The sequence below is a fragment of the Corapipo altera genome, unplaced genomic scaffold (genome assembly GCF_003945725.1).
Source record: "Corapipo altera isolate COAL_440 unplaced genomic scaffold, ASM394572v1 61, whole genome shotgun sequence".
Lineage (NCBI taxonomy): Eukaryota > Metazoa > Chordata > Aves > Passeriformes > Pipridae > Corapipo > Corapipo altera.
Window position 1 is genome coordinate 1,256,106 of NW_020884910.1, and position 24,019 is coordinate 1,280,124.

General features: G+C 41.2%; 1 protein-coding gene across 3 annotated transcripts in view; it reads right to left on the minus strand.

The window, feature by feature from the left end:
- NME7 (NME/NM23 family member 7) overlaps positions 1-24,019 on the minus strand; it is a 91,911-nt gene that overhangs the window by 6,846 nt on the left and 61,046 nt on the right. For all 3 annotated transcript variants that reach the window (XM_027653539.1, XM_027653540.1, XM_027653541.1), the window contains one exon: positions 9,711-9,818. In XM_027653539.1, coding sequence (XP_027509340.1) covers positions 9,711-9,818 — 108 coding nt within the window. The remainder of the gene's footprint in view (positions 1-9,710; positions 9,819-24,019) is intronic.

The following is a 24,019-nucleotide window of genomic DNA, read 5'->3' on the forward strand; positions in this document are numbered from 1 at the left end:
CATGTCACTGAATCTAGGAAGCTCCATTCCCCTGTGGAATGGCTCTGTATTAAAAGGCCAAGAGTTTGTTTCAAATCTCAGCAGCTTTCTGTGATTTCAATACTCCTGTTGAGTGCTAAACCACTTGCCATCATGACAGAACCAGAGTCTTGACACCTCAGTGATCAAGTTACTATTCAATAGCTGGACTGAGTAAGACAGTTACCAGAGGAAGCCTGCAGTTCCTGGTTTGTGGTTGGATAGTCTTGATGCACTGCCTCTCCCCAGAACAGCAGTAACTGGCATCAATGTGGAAGGAAAACTGCCCATTTAGCAACTCTGGCCACTTAAGAGAATTGCCTCTTGCTCAGAGACTTCCCTGCATACATCAGTATATCTCAGATATACTTGTAACTACATCATTCCTGCCTATATGCCAGTGAACTTAGGGTTAAAGAAGAAGAGAAAGAACGCAGCTCTTACTTGAAACCAGAAGATGCTAGGCGACTCTGAGGAGCTCTAGACTACAGCCAACACCCCTGTCAGGTGACCACTGCCATCCTGTTCTGTGTTTGCACAGCTGCTAGCACAGGACCAACATTACCAGTGTCTAAGCCCTCAGCTCTATGACAGCACAAAACCAATACTGGAATGACACTACACTTTGAATCATGAGTTATTATTACTCATGAAAGAAGAAGTGGTTTCTAGAGCTTGACAAAATTCTAAACTTAAGATATCCCATGGTGTTACATACATGAGATACAGGAAATTTTGTTCACAGTCTTCTTTTGTATTAACATGTTTGGCTTTGGGTTTGTCCTCCCATATTCCACATACATTTGAACACACGAATGCAGACAGCTGACAAACTCTCCTCTTAATTACTGCTGGTTTAAAGCAGTCAGTCAAGGAAGTTGTACTAACAAGGGAAGGAGTACAGGAAGTACTAATATTTGCCTATTTGATCTCTGAGAGAGGTGGGAGGTGCAACTGGTTGAGGTCAATAATAGGAATCCACATAAAAATGTATATGCATCTCACAACAGTGTCTGCTACAGGACAACGGTACTTCTCTTATGCCCCAAATAAAGTGCAGGGCCCCTTGCTTTAGAAACTAATTATATTCTGAGCTTCTACGTACCTGTGTAACTACAGCACCCCCTTACTGCTTTTGCTGTATTAGTTATTCCCCTGGGCTTTTTTCTCTTCTTTGCTGTTATCTGCCCATCATACAGATTAGTTGCAGCCCAACTGTTGCTTATGCTTCAGCTGGAGGAAGAGGGGTAATGGAAAGAGGATCTGGGCTTTTTGGTCTAAAATGAAAACATGCTGAGAGAAAGAAAGAAGGCAGCAGCCTCAAAGACACAAACTGGGCCTCAAATGAGTTATCAAGAATTGTCACGCCTTCCCTCCGCCTTGACCTCCCCTCCACAAAATCACCTTGCTCAGTGCAACACAAACACGTGCCAAAAGCCAAGCCCTGTTTATCACACAGGTTACCTTCAGGATCAGGTGAAACTTAAAGAGGTTTGGGAGCTGCTTGGTTCACACTCATTAACTTCTTCTCTCTGGCACTTAGAAACCCCAGACTTGGCAGAACAAGGAGTAATTGGACCTCGGATTTTACCCAGAAGTGGAAGCACAAGAGGTGAACTATTTCACAACTATGTTTAAACAAGTTCCTAGTTTGGTTTGCCTGTCTGGCCCACAAGTATAATAATTATACAACCTATGCTCAAAATTAGGTGCAAGTGACCTCAGAATACCATAATTTATTTTTTTAAAAGAGAAACTAGCAACATGTGTTCAAAATCCATCCATCTACTATTAATATTTTTAATTCTTAATTTCTCTTCAGATAGGCCTAGGCAAAGAGATTACTTAATTCTCTGTACAAGTATATATACAGCATCAGGAAACACTGTGAGACAGCATTGCAGTGCTGGCTAACATCTTCCGATACGCAAAAACACCACTGAGTAAGATTACGTTTTCCTATACTCCAGGTTCTTTCTGACCTGTTCCCACAGCAGCTGGATAAAAGCCTCAGAAAGTTAAAATGGAGAAGCATTTGAACCATAATAACCATTATCTGACAGACCTCTCTAGAAATCGTTTTGTAGCAGGAGAGATTGATATTTCCAAGTGACAAAAATAGCTACTGCTTTGATGAAAACTTGCAAAAAAAAGAGCCAAAACCAACCTCACCCAAACTCGTCCAATTTTTATTTCTTTTCACTGGAGATGCTGAAAAGCATTTTACCCTGGATTATGCAGCTCACTATGGGCCACTAATAAAAGACTTCATTGCAAAATTGCTGTATTACTGAGTGAAACAATGGCTTCTTTATTAAAATATTTTAAAGACTCCTGAGGGAAATGCGGCACGGCTGGAATGCCCTCAGTGAAAGGTTCATTGCCATGCTATGCACTTCTGCTGTGTAATGTTTTACAAGCTTGGCTGCTCTGTGAATGGGGAGAGTTGGTTCTCAGCTGGTAGAGGCAGCTTGCATAATACCAGACAAGTTAATCGGTAACAAGCAATGCAGGAGACCTTTGTTCCGAGTGTGACATACTCAAATTCCACACTAAGCACATTGACGCTTCTGAGAGTTACTCATTGACACGCTTTATTAAATTGCATGGACTACACCTTGATGCACCAAAAAAGACTAAGTGAGCAGAGCTGCATCCTTCTGATACCTTCCATCCTAAACTGTTGCACTATAACCTCAACCCACAGATCAGCTCATGACTGATACGAAAGCATTTCCAGGGTGGATGATCACAAGCACCGTGCAGTATGCCCGCAGGTCCAGACAATGGCAGCAGGCAGGTGAGGAAGAAGCAAATAGGAAAATGTAAGTTGACAGCCAGCAGAGCACTTCTGTAACACAACTCTTTTCTTATAGAAGTGGTTATGGAAAGCATGTCTCCCCACTTCAAGGAGAGTGTTACCCTGTCCACTCTGAATAGCTTGCTAAAACATGCCCCCTGTGCCATTGCCCTCAGCCTCCATGAATAAATGCAAAGGGAAAGAAGGCATAAGGCATGCCTCTCCTGGCACTGTCTGGAATGCCAGACCAAGGACAGCTGGCCTGCAGCAGGTGGAAGACATGCTGCTCCAAAAGCTCAGGCACAGCGCAGCTCTTAACTCTAGGCAGAGCATTTAGTTAATACCAAGTCTTAATGAGGAAAATGATCATGGTTTTCATCGTCCACAGCACTTGCCTGGACAAAACACATCTGCTGAACTGGCCCGTCCCGTCACCGTTTATCGTACAGCATCACCTCCCATCTCCCCAGGGCTGGATCCAGGCAGCTGAACTTCCAGTGCCAGAACTCGGAGAGCCCCCATCTACCAGACCACCATAGCTGATCTGTATAGCCAGATGATATTGCCAGTTTGTTTTAAAGGCTTAGAAGCAGTAAGCCAGTCTCACTGGTGCAAGGCTGAGCATGGGAATGAAGAGCTTCCAGTGGTACATTGCACAGTCTGCCAGTCCCCAGCCTTACTCTTGACCACTGCACAGCTGAAATTCAAAGACATGACAGGGAAAAAATCCAACCATCATGACAGCTCCCTCAGAAGACAGACGAAACCCACTCTGATAACAGCAAAGTCATCCCCCTTTGATAGGTTATTTTCATGTCTGTAGGTGCCACAAATAGCTCTGAGGCCAGTGAGAAGGCCAGCAAATGATACTCGAGGAGGACCTTGCTACTGTGGGGCTGGAAAGCCGCCCGTGACACTGAAAGCTGACACATCTGCCCCCACAGTCCTGCTGCCCAAGGCAGAGCCTGACGGCACCCAGCAGCCATGTGGTGGCACGGACACAGCACCCCGAGGTGCCAGTGCAAAGAGCACCTGTGAGGACACTAGAGTATATATAAGTACACACACACAAATACATGTCGACTACTAAAGATTTTGTAATCATGCCGAGAGACCCCATGAGACCGACTTGATCGCCCCAACACCACAGCATAAGAACATAAAGCCAGTGTGAGTGGCTCAGCAGGCTGCACCGCCCCGGAGGGACCTTTCAGGTTACCCCAGATGCATGCAGTCTATCATCCCTGGAGCGTTTTGCAGCATTACAAATGCCCTTTCAGAATTGCTCACACACAAAAAAAAACTCCAAACCCAAAAACTTCGAATTGCACAGTAAGAGCAACAATGTACATGCAGAGCATGCCAAGGCCCAGAAATACTGGTTTTGTTATAACTGCAGTTCTAGGCTACTGTTTTTTTTAATAATGTAGATTCCTGCATAATCTGAAAGGTACTCAGCCACTTGAGACCCAGTGGACTGAGGTGTGTGTACAGCACCACCTCCTGTGGGAAATTTTACTCACTGTACTTCCAGTGATGTGAATATGATCTTCACTGACTGACTTTTAATTTGCCTTCACTTCTTTAAGGAGGTCCATAAACTATGAAGTCTTTTAGCCACAACACCTTGTATGAAGGACTTTGATTAAAAACTATTCCAGGAATGACCAATTTCAAGGAAATTTGTCTAGAGAATGATGATTCATCAGATCCAATGGTTAGCAAGCTTCAATTTCAACAAGATATTTATCAGAAATGTTCCTCAGGTGAGTTGAGAAACAGAATCATCTTTCAACACATGTACATGACACATCTCTAGTCTGCTAAATAAAGCAGTTCCTTGGCATATGAAATATGCAAGTTCCAGTCTTTGCTCTACCTGACTCAGAAAGAACATGAATGTAGGTGAGTACTGTGATTGCTTGCTCCAAAACTATCTCCCTTATAAAAAATAGAAAAAAACAAACTGACAAGAGGCAGAGCAGTATCTGCTTTGGATGTGGGAAACAAATGCAACCCTCTGCTCTGAAAGAATGTCCTACATAACATCAGTTGATACGAAAAATTAAGAAACTCCTGGGTAAGCCTGCACTCGTGAACCACTCATAAAACCCCATCATCTCACAAATATTCCATTGCTATCAGTCTCCCTTCTCTACTTCCTCCTTTCTTTCCTCTCCTCATTAAAATGGGAAACTGATGACAAGCCTGAGAAAACGGACTGTTCTGAGCTATTTGTGTCTATCCATTGTCACTTGTGAAAATACATTTTGTACTGATATGAGGACACACAAGTCTATGAAGTGAAAAAGTAAGTGCCTGACCTCGTAAGCCAAACAACTCATCTAAGAGGCTTCAGGGCAATATTCACCCTCCTCTTTTATCACTAAACTAGTAATAAAAAGAGCAGTTACAGCTCTACAACTGAAAATACACTGATTTTTCCATTGCAACCAGTTGTGTTTTCGGCTCAACTGCATAATCCCTCTTCTCTTGAGCCAAAGTGAGTTATTCATTAATTCTGATATTCGTTAGTCACTGCCTAAAACATCAAGTAGTTTGTAGAACAAAAATAGGAGTTAAGGGTCAAACTAGTGGGACCAAGTGCTCATATTTGCTTTTGGGGTTGGTTTGTTTGTTTGAGGGGGTTTTAAGATTAAAAGTGAACTTTCCTTTTTTCCAGGTCCATGGAAAATAGGTCTAAGAAAAAAAAATGAAAAACTGCTGTACTATATTATTTATATATAGTGTTCTAAACTAAGTGCACAAGCTAACCCTTATTTAGTTAATTAGTCCTTGCTGTTCCCAAGACAGCTGTCCTCTCTCCTTTCCCCAAGTACTCCATGGTCATGATTCTTGGGAGAAAGGTCACAACCTTGCACTTCCTAGTGACAGTCAATTTAGTGCAAACCACCAAAGTCACCTAGAGTTTGCTATTAACTCCACAAAGCATTTGATCTAACCCTCAATCACATATCTCATCTCCCCTTAGAAGTCTCCTTTTGTGGACAGACAGCAGCTGCCATAGCAAAACCTTTTCAAATTTCAGTTATATCTGAAACTGTGGGTGATGAAAACTGCCGAGAAGGGTGGAGAAATCTTAAAATAAGCAGTATCTGACACTAAGGCTACCTGAGTTCTCAGGAAAGCCCTAGAGTGTTCCCTTCTACACAGGAACATGCCTTTATTGTGCTTCCATAAATACAATGTATTTAAGGCTCATGATAGGACAGTAGATCAACAAGGTATCTCCCCTTTCCATCTCCATTTGGTTCTGGAAGTCCAAAAGTCACAAAACCAATTAACACACAGACCAACCTATTCAGCTTTCTAACCACAAAGTGGCAACAGCAGCAGTCCCTCCATCTTGCCTCCAAGGTCTTCTGGGCACTGCTGACCCTGCAGATGTGCACACAGAACATGTGGCCAAGAAACAGTTAGGACTGTGGCATGGGCCCCTAATAAGCTGCTTTAGCATTAACAGTGCAAGCACTGCACACACCAGCCAACAGATACAGCCAAGGTTTTCTTTGTACAAACCCACTGGGCTCAATTCAGGCTCAGAGATACTGGAACTTCCACTCTGCAGCCCTTAGACCTGTAGGGAGGGGCTGCACCGGAAATGAGAACCTCTGGAAAGGAGTGACTCAAACATCAAGCACGGCCAAAGTTGTACAAAAGCTCTGACATAAAGGTAGTAAATATCTTTATTCTTGGTGTATCAGACTGGCTCTGCCTGCTTTGGGGCTGGAACAGTTCCCTGAGGCCCACCTCTCTGGTTCACAAGAGTTTCAGAAAGCTTACATCACAGCATCCTCTCTCCAAGAAGCTTTCTGGGTTTTGGCAGAGTAATTATGCTACTTCTTGTTCTGGGGGAAAAAAAAGCAAAAAACCCCAGACCACCCCCAGCAAAAACAGTCAAAACAACCAAAAAACAAACAAAACCCAAATTAAACATCCTCTCCAAACACCAAAACAAACGAATCAACCAGCCCCCCCATCCCCCCAAAAAACCACACCAACATATATGTAGTGGGAACTGGGGAGGAAAAGACGTTAGAAATTTCGTGTCCTTATTGTAATAATGATGCTGTAGTTTGTTTTACAAAATTTGTCGCATTTAGTACTTTATTTTGGAGAAGAGAAATATAAATTAGAAACTCTTCATACATAATTTCAGAGCCAAAATTTGAAAAGTGGCTTAGCCAAGCTCAGATAAAATCAGTTCCACAGTTAGAAATGAAACTCTGGAGTTCCTAGCTCTTGTGCCTGATCAGGTTGCCAAACTTACCTTTCATCAGCCAAACAGGAGTGCAATATGCATAAAGTCTGGGTTCTGGAGCTATACTGGGTAAAAACTGCAGCAGAGCATTAACACGGTACAAAAAACAATGACACTAGAAGAAAGGAAAAGAGACTGTTGGGGATGAACTTATCTGAGGTTTTAGAAAGGATTCTTCATCTTTTTAGTATAAATCTAGCAGGTCAGATTTCTGTCTGAAACTTACTCCAGCTGGCCTACAATGATACTCTAAAGCTTTAATAGGAACAGCAGCATTAACATCTCAACAACAGCAACATCTCCAACCAGAACACGGACATAATGAACAAACACTAACTCCATATTGAAAGAAGCAAGTTTCATGGCACCAGTATGGCCAAGGTCAATGACAAGTGCCTTACCTATCTCCGAATTCACCTCCTCCAAGGTTGAGAATAACTGCTCTGTTAAACTCATTATATTAAAATATCCACTAAAGAATCAAAACCTTCACTTCATTTACCGAACAGCATATTTCTTAAAAAGGTTTGTCTGGCTTGGTTTCCTTCTAGCAGGCCACACAGTCACTCTGCTCGAGCTTGACATTTACAGCACGGTTACAGTTACCAAGGCTGGGGAAGAAAGGTCTTGTTTCCACTTGCTAGCAAATGAAGCCTCTCTGACTGGATTTAAGCTCCTCTCACAGAAAAGCTCACTGAGGAAAAAGTCCTTCCCAAGGATGATCTCTGTGCATGCAGTATTTCATCAGTTGTGACAAGCTCTTGCACTTAAGCAAATCCAGAGGTTACTGTTTACTTTGCTTACCTATGTTTTCAGTCAACTATGTTTCTTACAGAAGACAGATCTAAAGATACGCCAAGAATTAAAGTGTTAGCAGTAAAAAGGTTTCTGTAGTTTACATTATAATTCTTATTTGCCAAAAAATCAGAATGAAACAGTCACCGCTTTATTTCTCACTAAAGAACATTCAGCAATGTCCTTTACAATGGCTGACTTAACCTGGATGGTTACAGAAGGAACTACAGACTGATGAAGAGTCATATTCTGTGTAAAATTATGCCTATGGTAAAAAGATTTTAGATTCCTCTCCCAAAAAAATATAATCAATAAACAACAGTTAAAATGATCAGACTGCAATTGGAACTGCAAGGTGTGTAGTCAGACTAATACTAGGTCAAGAACTTAGCTCATGATTCAGCTGTGGGATTCAAAGGACAAACACATGTAATGGAGACCTTGAGAAAGAACTCCAGCCTCAGTTTCTGCTTTGGAGAAGCAATTCCTGTCTCACTTACAGTAGCTATAAACTCAACTTAAACAACCAGCAAAATGGGGTTATATCTGCTTTGCACCAGGAAAGGAAAACAGTAAAGGAAACAGACCATGGACCCAAGAGAGAAAGAGACAGAAAATTCTGATGGAATACTAAATTGTTCTGAGCATTGGTGAGACTTTACTTTTTCCCTTGCAGGCTATGCCTTTTTGTCTGCTGCCACTGAAAAGCCATGACTGAGGGACTTCAGGTATGTGGTGACAAATACCTGCTTGCTTCTCTAAATCCAGTCCCTTTGGGAAGGAACTGGGAGTTGTCCATTTTTAATGACACCTTGGAAATGCTTTAAAAAGCTGCAACTTTGTTGATACTGACTGCCTTTCTAAGTATTGAATTTCACTAGTCTATGCCTTAAACTAGATGCAATTTCCTAGCAAACAGCACTTTATCCCACACGTTATTTCATGAAGGGAGATGGTGATGCAGTCAGTTCTTCCTCACTCCCCAGTAAAACCACTATTTTGGCAATGTAAAATTATCCAAGCCAGGACAATTCTTGCTGCTCCGTAGTTCTGCTGTAACTTGACAGCAATACACTCACAAATACATGTAACCAGTAAAACACAAGCTATGTATGCATTGGAAAAACATCTTCACTGACACAGAGATCCATTGAAGAAATGCTTACACACCACTTCAACCCCTTGTACAGACCTCAGTTTTGAGGCACGGAATTAAGTGAATGAGCTTGTTCTGGTTTTCATAGTGAGTACTTCTGTCTTTATAAACTCCCCTAATTTAACATTTTCACATTTTACTGGACCTTAATGAAAGCATACAAAGCCAAAATCAGATAATAATTAGTGAGTTAAAGTAAAACACAGGAAATACAAAATTATGTGTATGACTGCCTAAAAATAAACCTGGACCCTATTTGGAGGATTCGAATCCCTAGTGCCTGTAATATTTCAAGCTTCACACGAGCTCACTGTAGAAACAATCTAGATCAGGAATCATGGTGGTCATCTAAGGACTAAGAAGCGGAAGCACCGTTAGGGCTGATTTTCAGTGCCAAGGACACAACATGTTCAGACAAAGAGAGGACCCTTGACTTTCATTTAATTAAATACTTCATTGTACTATATTCATTCAAGAAAAATGCATGGATGATTTTATTATAATATCAGAATTACTTGATTTAAATGCCCTTAAAAAACTTCTGCTTTTGTGTCTAGTCTGGTCTTCAACACAGCTACTCACCAGCTTCAAAGACTGTCAAGAATAGCTTTTCACTTAAATTCCTGTTGTTGAGCACACGTTCATCTAGCAGGTCTTACCTCCAAAAGCCCGTCTTCAGGAAGGTCTGTGCAGTGAACAGCATTCTGAATCTTGTCCTTCCCAAAGACAGCACGCAGAGTTCCAGGTCGGAGGTGACGGGCTAATTCCTATTGAACACAAGCAAACCAGAAGACCTTTGTGAACCACACTGTTCCTTTATATCATGGACACATATAATCTTATAAAGTAAAACATTTTTGTGCTATTAAAGTATGTGTAGTACACTCTAAAAGAAAACAAAGATTGAGAGCAGCCCTAAAGAGGAGGACTTGGGGGTGCTGGTGGACAAGAAGTTGACATGACCCATCGATGTGCACTCACAGCCCAGAAAGCCAAACATATCCTGGGCTGCATCAAAAGCAGCGTGGCCAGCAGGTCAGAGTAAGTGATTCTCCCACTCTGCTCCACTCTAGTATGGAGTACCCCACCTCGAGTACTGCATCCAGCTCTGAGGCTCCCAACATAAGAAGGATGTGGACCTGCTGGAGCAAGCCCAGAGGAGAGCCATGAAAATGACCAGAGGGACTGAACACCTCCTCTATAAAGATAGGTTGAGAAAGCTGAAGTTGTTCATCCTGGAGAAGACAAGGCTCCAGGGAGACCTTATAGCAGCTTCCCAGTACCTAAAGGGGGCTACAAGAAAGCTAGAGCTTACTAGGGCATGTAGTGATAGGACAAGGGGGAATGTTTTTAAACTGAAAGAAGGTAGGTTTAGATTAAATACGAGGAAGAAATTCTTTAGGTTTAGACTAGATATTAGGAAGAAACTCTTTACTGTGAGGTTAGTGAGACATTGGAGCAGGTTGCCCAGAGAAGTTGTGAATGTCCCATCCCTGAAAGTGTTCAAGGCCAGGTTGGATGGGGCTTTGAGGAAGCTAGTCTAGTGGAAGGTATCCCTGCCCATGGCAAGGGGGTTGGAACTAGATGATCTTGAAAGTTCCTTCCAACTCAAACCATTCCATGATTCTACGAAGAGAGAAATTCCAGCCTGTACTACACACATAAGACAACTGCTGAAAAAACATGACCAAAACTATGAAAACTACCTGTTTGAAATTGGGCCAGTCAAGCCACCTTGGGGGAAACACAGAACTCTTCATATTGCAGATACACCTCACTGGCACTTGTATAACACAATTAGCTCATGTTAACACCTTTGCAGCATTCAAGAACAGGCCTGCTGTCCTTAGTCAGCAGACACAAGTGCTCTGCATTGCAGATTGCCTCCCCTAACACTGAACTACCTGCCTCAGAACATGACATTTGTGAAGTCCAGCTCCTGAACAGCCTCAGTCTTCTCCTCTGACACCCTGACTACTGCCAGAATCTAGTCCCCTTTAAGGATCAGTCCAGACTCTCTCTACATCTTTCTCTGTTCTTTGAAATTAACATTTCAGTACTCTTCCTCATCTACTTGCCAGATATCTCCTAGGCCTCTCAGAGGCCTTTTTACTCAGGTCCTGAGATAACATTCCTCCCCTACCTCTTTACTGCGGGATTTCTCCCATCTTGTGCCACAGAGGACTGCCTTTATTGGCTTTCCCCTCCACCATACTCTTTCTTTCAAGCCATAATTCTGTCCTGATGTACTTCTCTGCACTATCACCTTGCAGTGTTGTCTTTTAACCCCTTTCCTATGCCACCTGTGCTACACTTGCTGGTTTCTCTTCCCAAAACCCTGAGGCTCATCTCCAAGCCTGCCTCATGCACAGTGAAATTCAGTGGTGATGGCGTTAATCCAATTTTCCCTCCTTAAAACCCTCTGGATGTTCTCCTATGAGTACCTGTGAGGGGAGAGGTGGATGACAAGCTCACACTATAGCTACAGAACAAAGAAAACAATTCTTTCCTTGCTAACAGAGCCTACATCAGCTCCTTTCTGAAAAGGCACTGGGTACATCAGGATGTAATCACTTTGGAAGTGGCCAGTGCAGTTTCACTGTGCCACTCCCAGGTGTTTGTTTCAGTGTCACAGCTGGAGGTTACTGTTCCTGCAGCCAAGTCATCAAACTGGATTGTCCAAGCATTTCTTAACTTTCAGTGTCAAATGGGTTCAAAGTGACTTCATCAGGAGCTCTTGGCTGACCTGGAAAACTTTGCACAGGTACAGACGAGAACCACTCTCATGGTGCATGCTCTGTTCTGGGATGGCAGTGAATGTTTTAAGCTAGTCCCAAAAGACCTCACAAGAGCACTATAGGACAACACCCTTTATCCACTTTCCAGCTTCACCCATTTGTCATGTCTCATTACTAAACTAAGACAACTAGATTTTAAGGGCAAGATCTTCTCTTAGCCCAGCAAGTCCTAGATATTTTTCTGTCCTAACAATTAACAGTTATTATGATCTGTTACTAACCCGGAAGACAATTAAGGTTGGAGTGTGCATAACCCAAAACATGATATGAGGAGAAGTTTCAGTTCCTCATTGTTAATGTGTGTACATCACAGGTTATACAAGATCTTTTTATATGTCAAGGACATTTGAATAAGAAACACTCAACATCAAACGAATTTTGCTTCAGAGGAAAGTTCAAGAGTTTCACTTTGAAAAAAAAAAGCCCCAAGGAGAAAAAAAAAATCTCCTCTACATGGTCCTCCTTAAAGACTTGAGATAAGGAAGTCTGCTGGAGAAACAAAAGTCACATGCCAGTTAACTGTAGCTATGTGACACTTTAATCAAGCCTTCCTTCAAACAATTGTTGATTGCAGTATCAACTAGCTGTCTGGAAGCCAGTAATAGCAATGGAGCTTTTCAATCATTTGAATGAAAGTTTGGGAACATTAGAAAAAAGATTATTGTGGCTATGAAACCTTTGCAAACCATTTAGCAAGAAACAGCTCAGCTAAAGCTTGGTATTTCATATTCTGTTTATTTGCTGTCCGTCAAACTTTTTTGCTCAAACAAAAGATTTCCATCTTTTGTTCCATCCTCCAACAGGTCCAGATGTGCCGCTTCTTATGAAAATTTTGTAAGATTTCCCTTGACCCATCTTTCTCATCAAATCCACTTTTTTTTTTCTCTTTGTTCTTTAAAAGCAGCTATGGTGTCCTGACTTATCATTTGTCCTAAGCTCTCATTTCTACTTCACAACTTCACAACAAAAGACCTCACATTTCTACCTGCGGACTCCCTCTCTCACTAACACAGGCAAAAGCTCCTACTGTTGCACTGCACAGTCTCCTGTTCTTTCTTCAATTCTTCAGTGCAGGTTGGTACACATTCTCCTGCCCTCCTGAAACCCATCAGCCATCTTGCACAAAAAGGGACTCATTCTGTTCTGCCTGGGATTGCATTGGATCAGAAGTACACAAAGGTAGGTCCTCCAGCACTGTACATTGTTAGCACCTGATTAATAAGAACTTAAGTAAGCCTTTCTTACTCTCCGTTAACAAAGAGGATGACGCAGTCTTTACTTATATTTACATAACCCAAAAAAGTAAAATAATTGTCATTTCCAAAGTTTTACTATTCCAATGCTTTCTCGCTACACCACTGAGGAACCATGAAGGAACAAGGCCTCTGTAAATGATGGAGATACAAAGAGCTGCACAGTTCATATATAGGTGTCCTTGTGTATGTATGGCTGGAAATCTTGTGAATGTTTCAGAGAAGGAGGAAGAGAGTTCCTTATAGAACTTATTCCTCATAGCAAGTACTAATATACAGTCTTCTGGTTCATGACAGGAAGGTTACCAATCATTTTATTTACAGAACCTCATCTGCAACAACAGGGAGATACAAATAGTGGGGTTTGAGTTGGTTCCACCACACCCCATCATCCCCTTGTAAGCCTCTATTTCCCAAGTTTTCTGCTGAGTTTAGTTTCTGGAGTATGTGTTTTGTGCACTGGTTTTCAAAAACTTTTTGAAAGGAGTTGAGTAGGATGATGGAGGAGTTAAGGGCAGCTACAGCTTTATGATATGCACGACAGGAGACTACTATGCGTGTGCTGGAACTTCATGTGCATGTGTAAATGGGGATAACACAAAACTGGCACCTCACACGAAGAATACACTGTCTGTGGCAAAACAAACCAGAGCTGCTGTACCAAAAGGTTTCCTCCTCTTTGGTCTTATTCAGCAGGCTATTTGATCACACCTTACAGGCTGGGCTTTGTTCTACCCAGAGCCCTTTGAAGATCCTTATCCTATACAAGATACGGATGCATATATCTCGTTTCTCTTTGGCATGTAACTGCGTCCAGTGCAACACTGCCTGTATGAAGCACTTAGCACTTAGCAAACAGATTTCTAAAATCTATTTCTATACAAGTGAAAGGAAACAAAAATGTCACCAATGCCAGTAATATGTCAAAATCAGACAGAAAACTCATCATAACCATATTCATAAGCAAAGCTCATTAACTGCTTTTCCTCCACAAATGGCTGTTTTTTCATTGGTTGGATGGCAAGTTATATAGAACAGCAACATGTATTCCAGCCAAAACCTCAGATTTCAAGAAAATTTAGCCTAAACTGCAAATTTCAAGAAAATTTGGCCAGGTTTCTTAAAGCATCTGTCCTGAATACCTAATTTGGTATCTAGAAAGGCTAAAAGACCACTGCCTTTAAACAGTACAAAATCTGAATGGATCAAAACAACACCAAGGAACTTCTAAAACCTAAAATTTTGTTCTACTTGAACATAAACTAGAACAAGTGAACCTTGAAAATTTGTTACTGGTCCTCTTGAATGAAGCAAAATAAAAATAAGAGAGTTTGTGATCAAACCCTCTCTACCCACAGTGTGCTCATAGGGCAGGTTCATTCTTTTAGGTTTGCTTTCAGACCAGCAGCATTCAGAGAATCTCTTGGCCTGCAACAGATCTGCAAAGTCCCCTTTAAGCCCTCAGTAAAATAGTTTTCTTATTCTAGCTGGGCCCTGACTGTGTGCCTGCTCCTTGCTCTTCTTGGCATTTCTTATTCATCACACTTTCTGAAGGCTTTATGTTGATGGTCTCACCACCTCTGTTTTCTCCACCCTGCATTCATGAAGCTTTTTCCTTCTGCAGTTCTCCACTGCCATCATGAAAGAGATGGTCCCTCTTTCCCTTTGAGGGTGCCAACTGATCCAGAAGGCAGTAGCCAGCCTTGGGCAGACAAGGAAGTGCCTTTCTCCTTTTAAGGACCAGCTTTGCCCTTGTCAAGAGAACAGAACACACATTAACTGTGAACAAACAAAATAATGTAAATTCCACTCACTGTGGAATTTGTCTGGCTCAACTTGAGGCATTGGAAAGCCTACTGCCTTGTCCAAGCAAGGCACCTGAGCCTCCTCTGTAGGGAGCTGAAGGTGATAAGCCCTTTCAGGAAAAACAACCAAAACAACTTTTGCAGTACAGCAGTTATGCAAGCCAGGTAGGATAAATGCCTCTCTTTTCTCATCATTATAGCTCTTTAGCTGGCTTTTATTTCCAGGGTATTTTAGCACAAGTCATATCACATACCGCTGGCTGCAGCAGGGAGTTGGACAAAATACTCATTCCTACACAAGCCATCAGCAATAAGCAACAGGATAAAAGCAGCACAGTCTTTGTCATGCAGAGTACAATACTAAACAAGCATCTCTTGTAATGTTCATTGAAGCTAAGAAACACCTTAACACTACTGTTACTGAGAACTACCTCAGCTGATCAGTCTGATACCTCCTTCACAGAAGTTCCCATCCAAAGGTAAATGCTTAACTGTCAAAATGAAATCTGTGGTCACAGGTGACCTCATGCAGGATACCAAGAAGGCTAACTTGCCTCAGCCTGCTTCACATGTTTTCTTTGCAGCCAACAAACTGGAGAAAAATCTACATAAGATGGTGCTGTTGCCACCATAAGAACTTTAACTAGGGAAGAGTTTTGCCTTGAAACCTGGGGTCTGCTTGTGGAAAGTTACTTCATAAAGGTTCTAAATACAAAACCAGGTCAATGTCAAATAGCATGCAAGAGGTTTCCTCCAGCTTAAGTTTCAAAAACCAATCCAGAACAGAAGTTGCTTGTTGACAGTGACATGTTTTCTCTTTCTTTCTGTTCCACATGAGCTGCAGCAATGTCATGTACAAACTGAGAGTCAGTATCAAAGGCCTTACGCAGACTTCAAGGGAGTCAGCATTACCTGAAAGTACTTTTGTACTTTCCACGTATCACGAGAAAAATTATCAAGCCAAAACAACCTCCTTCAAACACACACACTAAACTCCTCTCATCTTTTAAGTTTTATCACAAAACAAATTCAAAAGCCTGGAAAGGTTGCATTAAAACTCTTTATAATATTTAGCCTAAGCTCCCCTCCCCTTAGCATTGTGCATTTCACTTGGATTTTCAGGCTGTCTTCTGGTTGATGGCAAAATAGATCACTTACTGGCCATGCTGACAAGTTTCTCATCTTTAACTGAGCCATAGAGTTCTGTACTTGAAACAGCGTGGCTGCAAAAGTTTGTTCAGTAAATGAAATGATCTGATCCAAATGTCAGTCAAATTTTCAATTGCAAGCCTGTAAGAAGTGCATCTGAGGGCAACTCCTTCCAAAATCAAACAGTCTTGCAACAGTAGCAGCAAGTACTCAAACCATAGTCTATTTTATTAAGAAAGTCTACTCTGGTCTGTGTGGAAAAAAAAAAAAAAAAATCCATCCGCTTTTCTGTTTATTTTAAAGTCAGTCAACTTCTGAACTGTATCTGTCTGAAGTCCTGTATCTGGAAGTTTTGTTAACGGACCTAAAATTATCTTCCATACTCCAATGTTGGCAGTTTTTCGGAACCTCACAAGTCTGTACAAGTTGTTACACTGTCTCCTTCTCACCCTCCATCCCCTCAGGCACTTCGATTTTCTCTGTTTCACTCCCACGAATTCCCTGCCACTCCTCCTCTCTGGCAGCCCAAAGGTGCTGCACCAGCTCTCCACAGGTTCTCTTCTGTGGGCAGCAAGCGTGGCACATTTGCCAGCCTGAGATAGTATTTTCACTGGTCTTGGTGCTTCTGGTTGATGTTTAAGTGATTCTAATGATAACTGCCCTGCTCAGAAACTTATTCACTGTCGCACTTGTGTGCCTATCTGCCATTGCCAATGCTCTGAATTTAGGCAGCCACACTCCCGAGTTAAGTATAAACTAGACTGGATGATGAAGCCTTGAAGATAACTGACATATCAAATATAAGCTGCTTGCTAAATAGGAATAAAGATAAAATATCTAGCTGTCTATCTGGTCACATTATCTGGGTGACATGAGGGATATTTACATTACTTGACAAGTTGGAAAAAGGAAGCATTTACAGCTTAAAAGCAAGACAACTGAGCACACAGTGCAGCTGTAAATTTCATTATTAGTTGCTTTACTTTAAATTTTAAAGGTGAGATGGTCCTACTGATGCTTTTTCGGTGCTTTCAAGGCATCAGAATATTATCCATTTATTAATTCATCTGTAAAACAAGGATAAAAAAAATACTAGGCAGCAAAGGATATTTTGGGATTTTATTAATTCATGTTAGCAAAATATCTGGAGAGCCTCCAGTGAATGTCATTATGAAGTTGCAAGACATTATTTTTAGTCTGCAGATATCTTGGCTGAGTTTTCCCCAATAAGAACAAGAATAATTATAAATTAACGTTTCCTCTGAAATTTTTGAGCTGTAATTCTTCACTTGCAAAAGCAGGCCAGGTATCTGAGCTTTACACTTTGCAAAGCAGAAAAAAATCCTTTGGAATTCTACTGAGACTTCCCTAGCTGAACCAACTTCAGACCATCCACTTCAACAGAAGACAAAGATGGATTGAAAGAAAAAATTCACAAGTGTGTTGCAAACCCAAGAGATCCATTTCATCTGATGCTTAGCATGGAACAGACATTTCCCTTCCATTCTGTGCCCTAAAGCCTATCCAATACAACCCTGGAGTCAGCAATGCTGCCATCTCCTCCTCCACAGTTGTGAGCAGCCCTGTTCTGATGGAAGGAATCCCTCATTTTTTGTGTTATAACTACTTTTTAAAAGCCCCTGCTCTGTTCAGGATTAGCTGTATTAGCCAGTGTGCCTATACATACTAACAGATGGTTGCTGGCCTGGAAAACTTCTATGAAGAGACACAAAGAGCAGAAAATAGTAGAGTGGACCCCATTTTTTTGGAGCATGAAATCAAGACAGTGAGACTAATTTCCCAGGGGCACAAAGAAATACACACTTCACAAGGATCACAAGTTCACTATCTAACTTTTAGCTCAGATCTTTTGAATTCCAGACCAGTTCCTCAAATATTCCCTCTCCCTGAATTAATGCTGCTTTAATCCTTGTGTAGCAGTCTGATGACAAGCACAGTCTGCAGAACTCAGGCCATGCCATGTCACCTATGGGAACTTGAGAGCTGCTAGGGGAACATGAAGAACTGCTGCTTGTCCACCCTCCACCCCGACCACGTTCTAGTCCCTTAATGTGGGAAGTCAGTGGATGCACAGAAAGGGAAAACTTCTAAGAGTATCTGAGGGAAGTCCCACCTGCATCCCATTGGATGCAGTCTATCATACTGTAAGTGAAAGAAGCTGATAAAAATTCAGCTCAGGTGGTCCTGCAGTGGAACAGAGAATGTCAGCCTGAATCAAACAGAACAGCAAGCCACACCCCAAGTTATTTAGCAGCTTCTCAGAATTTGAATTAATCATTTTATATCCAGCTTTTAAAATGCCTTTGTTTAGCTAACAGTTCTAACCTCAGGCAATGACACCAGTGATACGGAATGAAAACTATTGCTGTAGTTGTTCTCATGGCTGTCAGCAATTGCAGAGAGAAGGATTTATAATAATAACAATAACAACAACAGTAATAATAACACCCATCATCGTCATAAATGTAAAACCAGTCTACTTCTTTTTGTTACAGAAGGGAAGGCTGAGGCCACAGTATTTGTTTTCATCCCCTTTGAAGCCTTAACTAATATCTGCAGAAAATAACTGCAGATACACTTTGGCCACAGTATGTATTTCTTGCATTACTACAATGGCATGCAAAGCACCTAGGGAATTTCAGTCCATACACACCCTGTTGCAACATACAGTACAAGGATACCACCTATGCTACCTAGAAAGCCAACTGATCCCTCTTAGGGCAAACCAGTTTGAGAAATTGATAGATCTCCTTCCAGCAATGATCAATTCCCTCAGATCAATCTCTCTTGTATATCAATTTATCATCAAGAGTATATAAGATACACTCTGCTCTGCAGCTCCTTTTCTGTTTGGTTATTATTAGCTCTACCACCGTGTTATTAACCAAGCAGAGCCTGAATAAGCAGTCCTCTGGGATAAGAATAAAAGAAAAAAAGTCACGCACTTCCAAGAATTGACTATTCATAACCTACTGGCTGAAAAACATGAAACCTTCTGGGACAGTTACAGTCAACTTCAGGATACTCAAGATCACGACATCATCATGGTTATATGGAAAAATGTCCTACTGCCCTTTTTCTACACCTTTATAACTTTCTCTATTGCACATTTTTATCAAGCACCTTTGTGCAGTGACTTGCTAATTGCTATCTACAGAGCTCTAGAAAAAGCCTGTTCACCTTTAAAGTTCTACCTTTATTATTTTACTAATATTTTTAAACTCAAATATTATTCATATTACTTCATAACTTGAAGTATATGTAACAGCACTACATAACCAGTATGTTCCAACCAGAAGTCAGGACAAATTTGAGTGAAGGACAAGGATATCTACAGTCAACAAAAACCTGAGTCAGGCATGTAAGCAAATGCTCTTAATCTATTCAAATCAAAGATTCTACAAACACACAAGGTCACTGCGACCAGAATGCTAAGAAACTAAAGAAGGAGAAAATGTTGTTTAGTGCAGCAACAGTATAATTTTCTTTCCCAGAGTGACCTCAGAACTTCCCATATTGTCTGGAAACACTGCTCCCTTTTCCCAAGGAAGAACTGAGCCTATAAAGCAATTTTTTTTCCCAAAATGCTTCTTTTCTAGGATTTTACATATTCAAAAATATTGCTGTCCAAGGTAACAGAGTGATCTGCTGTCTGCTGTAACCAAGCAGAACACAAGGCAAGCAAAGAAAACAACCATGTACACTGAAATTAACCCAGAACCATCATGGTCTCAAAAAGGCTCTTACCTAGTGCCCTTATGGACTGAATATACTAATGAATCTGTTCTCAGAAACACCAGCAGCTACTGCAAAAGCTTAAATAGAGCAGTCCAAAGGAAGTAGGAAGGAGAAAAAAAAAACCCTAGTAAAACAAAAAGACAGGGAATCACTAAGGAAAGTAGACATCTTCTGACTGCAGGAGGAGACTACAACCTAACAATTCTGATGACCAGCTCCTTGTATTGCTGACAAAGACTATTTTCAAAAGAGAGGGTGTACTCTTATATTTTAAAAGTATTAAAACCCTCCCGCAGGCAAGGTAAATCACATTTTAACCCAGTGTAGCTGTGAGAAAGATGCCCTAGAGAGAACCCTGTGGATTACCTTTGATCAGCCAAGCAGTGTAAAATTACATTGTGTATTTGTCTATACCAGGCTTCTATCACACGATCACCTGATATGTTAGAAGCCTACCTATTTTTCTACAGTAGTGAGAAACAAAACTCTTCTTCTCAATCCATCTAAGATATGTTGGCAGAGATACAATAAAGAAATGGTATTTTAAAATGTATTAGCCAGTATTATTTAAAAAACAAACCAAGCAAATGCCAAAAGAAACTAGATAAGCTTTGTGTGGTCACTTTTCATAAATAAAATACGATCCATCGATATGAGATACTAAATCTGTGACACCACTCTAACGCACAGCATGTATTCAAAGCTTGGAGAGAACAAAACCAGGAAGATGCAATCCAAACAGGATGTGGAAGCATTCATTTTGCAAAACCAGACCTGCAGATGGGACAGTTATAACCAAAGCCCTGTGCAATCAGAAAAACCTCACTTCCTCAAGGCTGAATAGACAAATTTATGTAACTCAGAGCATGTATAAGAATCTTGTGTTCATCACAGATGCTTAAAATATCACTTCTTAATGACATCCACCTACTACTTTGGGATGCACTCAGTCTGAGTGCAAAGGGAGTCTTTATGATCTCTAAGCCAGTCTTTCAGTCTTCTTTCCCACCTACCTATAGATACAATTAGTCGCTGTGACTTCAGATTAGGTTACACGTCTTCATGTGTCTGCAGAGCTCAACAGTACAAAGGCCTTGACCAAAAACCTGAGTTTTCTTAAAAAGTAAATATTCTAATTGTGACTTAAACTCTTACAAAAACGGCTAGCCTTGTGATGCTTTGCAGGGAAAGGCCCAAAACACTAGCTCCAGGATACCCTGGCACATTAGCCATTCTGGAGAGCAGCTAGCAGGTCTCTCTGGTAGCACAGCAAGTCAAGGAAGATCAGCAACCAGTGCTGTAAATGCTTGTGGTACATTCATGCTCTCCTTCAGTCTCTAGGCTCATGTTAAACTTCACTCCTCTTGCTAAAATAGGATAAACTATTCCAGTCTGGAACCAGGCAAGAGGTACCCAGGAAGAATCAGTTCAAAGCCAGAGGCAGACTGACATAAGGTAAAGATGGGAATGCAGATGGGAGCCCTGAGGCTTCTGAAGTTGATGCTACTTTCCAGGAGGGCATACAGAATCTTTGACAAAATCTTGTTAACTTCCTGAAAATGTCCAGAAATTGCAGTTAAGAAAGTGTCTTGTTGTCAGGTGATACTAAAATATCAGAGTGTCAGGTAGCAGAGGAAACTACAAAAAAAACCCTATATAGGCTAGAGGAGCTTTGGTAGCCAGCTAAGAAAAAAACAAAAAGCATTTTAGTAACGGGAAATCAGATGCAAATGTACTCTCAGTCCTCTCCCAGAGGTCACCAGCACCTTCTCTCCAGAGGATGAAAGCAGCAGACTCCTCCAGTATTATGCCTCTGTGGGCCTGGTAACAAACAATGCAGTATCTTTTACTATCTGTTTTACCAAATTACTGTAATTTGGGACCACTGAATCCAAGTCCAGTGACCTCACATCCAGGATTTATTTAGGTAGCAAAAGTTGCATTGTTGACACGTTCAAGTTCAGTAGCTCTGGAGCCTCAGACAAGCAGTGGTAGATAAAAGGGTTTTTTTCCAAACTGTAACCTTGCCAACACGCCTCAATCACATCAGATTTAAAGCAGAGTTTGGTCTCGAGGGCTCTGTCAGTATTTAGTCTCCTGATGGAGACTGTCAGTCACCACTAATAACAGCAATTTTCAACACACATGCACCTACCCATCAAGAATCAAAGTGAGCCTACAAGCTCCAGCTCCACATGACACTGAACAGCCATCATATGACAGCAACCTTCTGGTAATAACAAGTCACATTTAAAGCAAGCCACTTGCCAGCAAAAGGTTCCTCCACTACTGCTCTGATTTTTGTTCTAATCTCTGCACAAAGACACATTTACATGAGGCTGAAGTCCCTCTTCCTATCAAAGGACTGCCCATAACCTGCAAAGGGTGGCTTGAAGAAAGAGCTCTAAGAAGGTCATATCAAAATAGGAACCAGATCATGTAAATGTGCCCCTACAAAGCACATACACACACATGGTTAAAGTAAACAGGGGAGCATCGGCAAGGTGTCAAGGGCTGGCAGACCTCTGCAGCACCTACTCAGAAACAAAAGAAACATCAGGAGAACCTACTATGAACACTGAATTCATGCCTGTAAAAATTAATTCTTGGATTCTTGACTCTCAGCTGCTACCAGGGCTACACACAGCTTTGAGAGGAAGAACAAATATGATGTTTCTGTATCAGTCACATTTCTGGTGCAGCTAGCACAGACTCCATGCATTTTAAACCAGGGAAAGCAACTCACTGACACAGGTATGGTGTTTGGCATCCACACAGACGCAGGCAAGAAGCTATAACACTTTTGGAGGTAAATTACAAATCGTACACCAACATATTTACAGTCTAAAGCAGTGGTGACAACTCATAGTTGCAGTCACACTACAGCTGTGGGTCATTAGAGCACAGTTATCTTAATACTTCCTATCTTCTAGATCCCCTGCCTGTGCCCAGAGGGCTGACCTGGAACAAGACAGAAGTCCTGAACCCATAGAGACTTTGGGCTTTATGAATCAGTAGCATCAGCTCAAAAAAAATGGGCTGCACTAGAAGGAAGAATCTACCTCCACAGACACCTCTTCAGGCAAAAATTACTATTTCTCCCAACTAAGAGGCCTTGGCACTGTCTAGAACACTTTTTCACTTGACTTGCAGAGGCTGATGCGGAAATTAAAAACTGAAAGGACAGAGTCAGATGATTGACCCTAAATAACATCTAAGCAATTCAGTCATGCCTTTCCCATTGCTGGCTTAGACAGCAGGATATTATAACTGGTATTGATCGGTCCGTTTGCTACCCTAGCTGATAATGGCCTGGATCTGAATGAAAGTTTTTATTTTTATTACATGACTCAGACTATCTGAGCAGATAATCAATTATATTAAAATCTTATTCATTAAAGAATTATATAGAAAAAAATCTTATTTCTCTTGAAACACATAATGTACTTCATTGTCAACACTCTTAGCAAGGCTCACTAGGCTATAGGGAGAATCCACACTAAAACAACTGTGAAGGTATTACCAGAAGATGAGTACTTGGAAGCTCAAAAAATAATCTTTATATTCCTTTATATCTTCCACTGAACTATTCTCTACATGATGTAATGTTAAAATGCCATGCTGCTAAGCAGTTCTAGGAATGAACATGAACATTTTTGGCCTCGCATATAGAAGTTTTTCAGTGTTAAGAGATTCACAGGAGGTCTATACAAACAAAAATCTTACAGCAACAGTGCTCTCATACCATTATCCCTATTTAACTGATGTGATTAACTGAGGCAGAAACATATTGAACTTTTTGTCCAAGGTCACACAGTGAGGTCAGGAATGGAGCTAAAGCAGACTCCAGCTCTTTCAGTTCACTGCTTCGTTTTAAATCATCTAATCTCCCTTTCAGCTCTTTGATGCAAAAGTAAAAAAGACTGGTAATACACTGCTATCCATAAAATGCAAATCCCCAATGTAAAAAGAATGCAAGTCAGGATTCAAAGCAAGTGTATGAAAATCCCTTTTCAGCCCACTGGATGCAGAAATATTGCAGCACATCCCATCACTTTAATAATATCTCACACTTTAATAATATCTTACAACAGAAGGTACTTGAGTCACGTTTAATGTAGTGCCAATCCCAGCTAAAAGCTCTTAAGAATACTAAAAGTTATGCAATCAGTCAGGAATATGTAGCTCATGAAGACTCCTGAAA